This window comes from Pollachius pollachius (assembly GCF_949987615.1).
Source record: "Pollachius pollachius genome assembly, chromosome: 2".
NCBI classification, from domain to species: Eukaryota; Metazoa; Chordata; class Actinopteri; order Gadiformes; family Gadidae; genus Pollachius; species Pollachius pollachius.
The window spans coordinates 7,896,080-7,898,919 of NC_136935.1; the positions used below are offsets into that span (position 1 = coordinate 7,896,080).

General features: G+C 50.3%; 1 protein-coding gene across 1 annotated transcript in view; it reads left to right on the forward strand.

Moving 5' to 3' along the window:
• qkib (QKI, KH domain containing, RNA binding b) overlaps window positions 1–2,840 on the forward strand; it is a gene marked incomplete at both ends in the record, with an annotated part of 23,482 nt that overhangs the window by 12,948 nt on the left and 7,694 nt on the right. Inside the window, 2 exons of the mRNA XM_079729053.1 lie at window positions 162–305; window positions 2,713–2,800. Coding sequence (XP_079585179.1) covers window positions 162–305; window positions 2,713–2,800 — 232 coding nt within the window. The remainder of the gene's footprint in view (window positions 1–161; window positions 306–2,712; window positions 2,801–2,840) is intronic.

The following is a 2,840-nucleotide window of genomic DNA, read 5'->3' on the forward strand; positions in this document are numbered from 1 at the left end:
ACACAGTAATTTTACTTTCAAAATTATTGTTTACTGAAAGCATAAAAACACTGTCTTATGCCTCTACTCTCTCTCTCTCCCACCTTTCTCTCATCTCTCTTTCCCCCCCCCTCCCCTCTCCCCTCTCTCCCTCCCCCCCCTCCCTCCCTCCCTCCCCCCAGGAGGAGCAGAACCGGGGTAAGCCCAACTGGGAGCACCTTAGTGAGGACCTCCACGTCCTGATCACCGTGGAGGACGCGCAGAACCGCGCCGAGCTCAAGCTCAAGCGCGCCGTGGAGGAGGTCAACAAGCTGCTGGTGCCCGCCGTGAGTCCCCGCCCCCCCGCCCCCTCGTGTTTCACCCTGCTCTCTTGGTTGACTCCACCCCCTCTCTGTCGCCCCCCCCCCCCCGGCTCCCTTTCACGCGATGGCACGGCGTTGTCCACGCCCCCCTCCAGAGTGACTCCACCCCCTCTAGCATGACGCTTCTCTGACGGCCGTGAGGGGGTTCACCCCCTGAACCCCGCCGGTTGACCTGTCCATCCCATGGGTTACCATGGTGATGTGTTCCCAAACGTGTGCCCATGAACACCACCACACACAAGCACACACCACTACAACGACAGCAGCTCAGAAGGCTGAGGCTGCGTGTCTGTGGGCAGGATTGTGTGTTTTGTGTTTGCAGTATACCTCTTATTTCTGTGTGTCTGTGTGTGTGTGTGTGTGTGTGTGTGTGTGTGTGTGTGTGTGTGTGTGTGTGTGTGTGTGTGTGTGTGTGTGGATCCATGTCAGCAGTACAGGACAGGAAGTAGAATCATTTCTTTAGTCCGAGTTTCCTGGATGTCACTTCACCAATGAAGCAAAGCGAGGAAATTTGTCACATGGTATAGAAGGGGGAAGCGGAGGTCACCAGAAACTCAAACCAGCTTCCTGTGTGTGTGTGTGTAGTGTATGTGCATGTGTGTGCATGTGTGCTTGTGTGTGTGTGTGTGTGTGTGTGTGCACACCAGGCAAGTATATAACCCTGCTAACAGAGTGAGCGTGACCAAGTACCTCAGATGTAATTATCATTTATTGTGATTATCATAAAATCACATGACATAAAGACAAACGCACACACACAGATGGTGACACGCACAAACACAAACATTGTGACAGACTGATAACACAAATACACATACATACACACAGACATGGTGACACACTGACACACACACACACACACACACACACACACACACACAGCAGAGGAAGAGAAGGGGATAAGAGGAATGGAGAGAAAGGAATGAGGGAGATAGGAAGGAGAGGAGACTAGGAGGCTAGAGAAGAGGTGAGGAAGAGAAAGTAAAAGGAGATTGACCAACATCCATATTGTGTGTGTGTGTGTGTGTGTGTGTGTGTGTGTGTGTGTGTGTGTGTGTGTGTGTGAGAGAGAAAGTGGGAAAAGGCAGATCACATGACTTTGTGGTCGTTCCTGTCGCTGTGGCCGAGAGAGCATCAAAAGGACCTTTGTCTCTCTCTCTCTCTCTCTCTCTCTCTCTCTCTCTCTCTCTCTCTCTCTCTCTCTCTCTCTCTCTCCCCCTCTCTCTCTGTCACCCACACTCTCTCGCTTGCTCTCTCTCTCTTACTCACTATCTCTTACTCTGTCTCTATCTCACTCACCCACTCTCTCTCCCACTCTCTCTGTCTCTCTCTCTGACACTTGCTCTCTCTTTCATCAGGAGAGAAGGACGTCTTTTATGTTGGACACTCTCTCGCTCTCTCTCTCTCTCTCTCTCGCTTCTCTCTCTCTCTCTCTCTCTCTCTCTCTCTCTCTCGTCCAGCTGTGTTTTACGATTTGTAGGTCTGACCAGAATAAAGAGATAGGGTGAGAGAGAGAGAGAGAGAGATAGGGTGTGAGAGAGAGAGAGAGAGAGATAGTGAGTGAGAGAGAGGGAGAGGGAGGGAGAGTTGGATCAGGTCAGGGGGTTACTGGAATGCAATGTCCCCATAGCAACCTGGTGGGTGGGGCTAGGAGGTCATGTGACCACTAGAAGATATTAGACATTTTCTCTGGAGCTGAACACACACACACACACACACACACACACACACACACACACACACACACACACACACACGTTGTAGTATCAGTGTAGGATTTCCTCCAACAACATGAAGCCCATTGTTATGGAGCCTATCATGTTTGTGTTCATGTGTGTGTGTTTGCCTGTCTGTCTAGCTGCAGACCTGTGTGTGTGCGTGTGCATGTGTGTGTGCGTTGTTGCGTGTGCTGCCTTTAATGTTGCACATTATAGATTGTTTCTGTTGCTGGTTGAGAAGAATGGCCGCATTCCATGAAAGGAAGGTCTTCATCTGTGATGAACACCGCGGGCCCCACAACTTCCCCTGACCGCGCCCAGTAAAACCATCATAGAGACTCACTCCCCATTCTGTGGTTCATATCCCAGTATAACCATCATAGAGACTCACTCCCCATTCTGTGGTTCATATCCCAGTAAAACCATCATAGAGACTCACTCCCCATTCTGTGGTTCATATCCCAGTAAAACCATCATAGAGGCTCACTCACCAGTCCGCTCTATTTCTTATTTCTAGATGACATCCAGTTAGTCTGCTATTAACGTAGAATTATATGCTGATGCTATTTTATTGTGTCTGTGTTTGTGTGTGTGTGTGTGTCTTTGTGTCTGTGTGTGTCTGTGTGTGCGTGTGTGTGTGTGTGTGTCTGCAGGCGGAGGGAGAGGACAGCCTGAAGAAGATGCAGCTGATGGAGCTCGCCATCCTGAACGGGACATACCGCGACGCCAACATCAAGTCACGTAAGGAACTCTCTCTCTCTCTCTGTCTATCTCTCTCTCT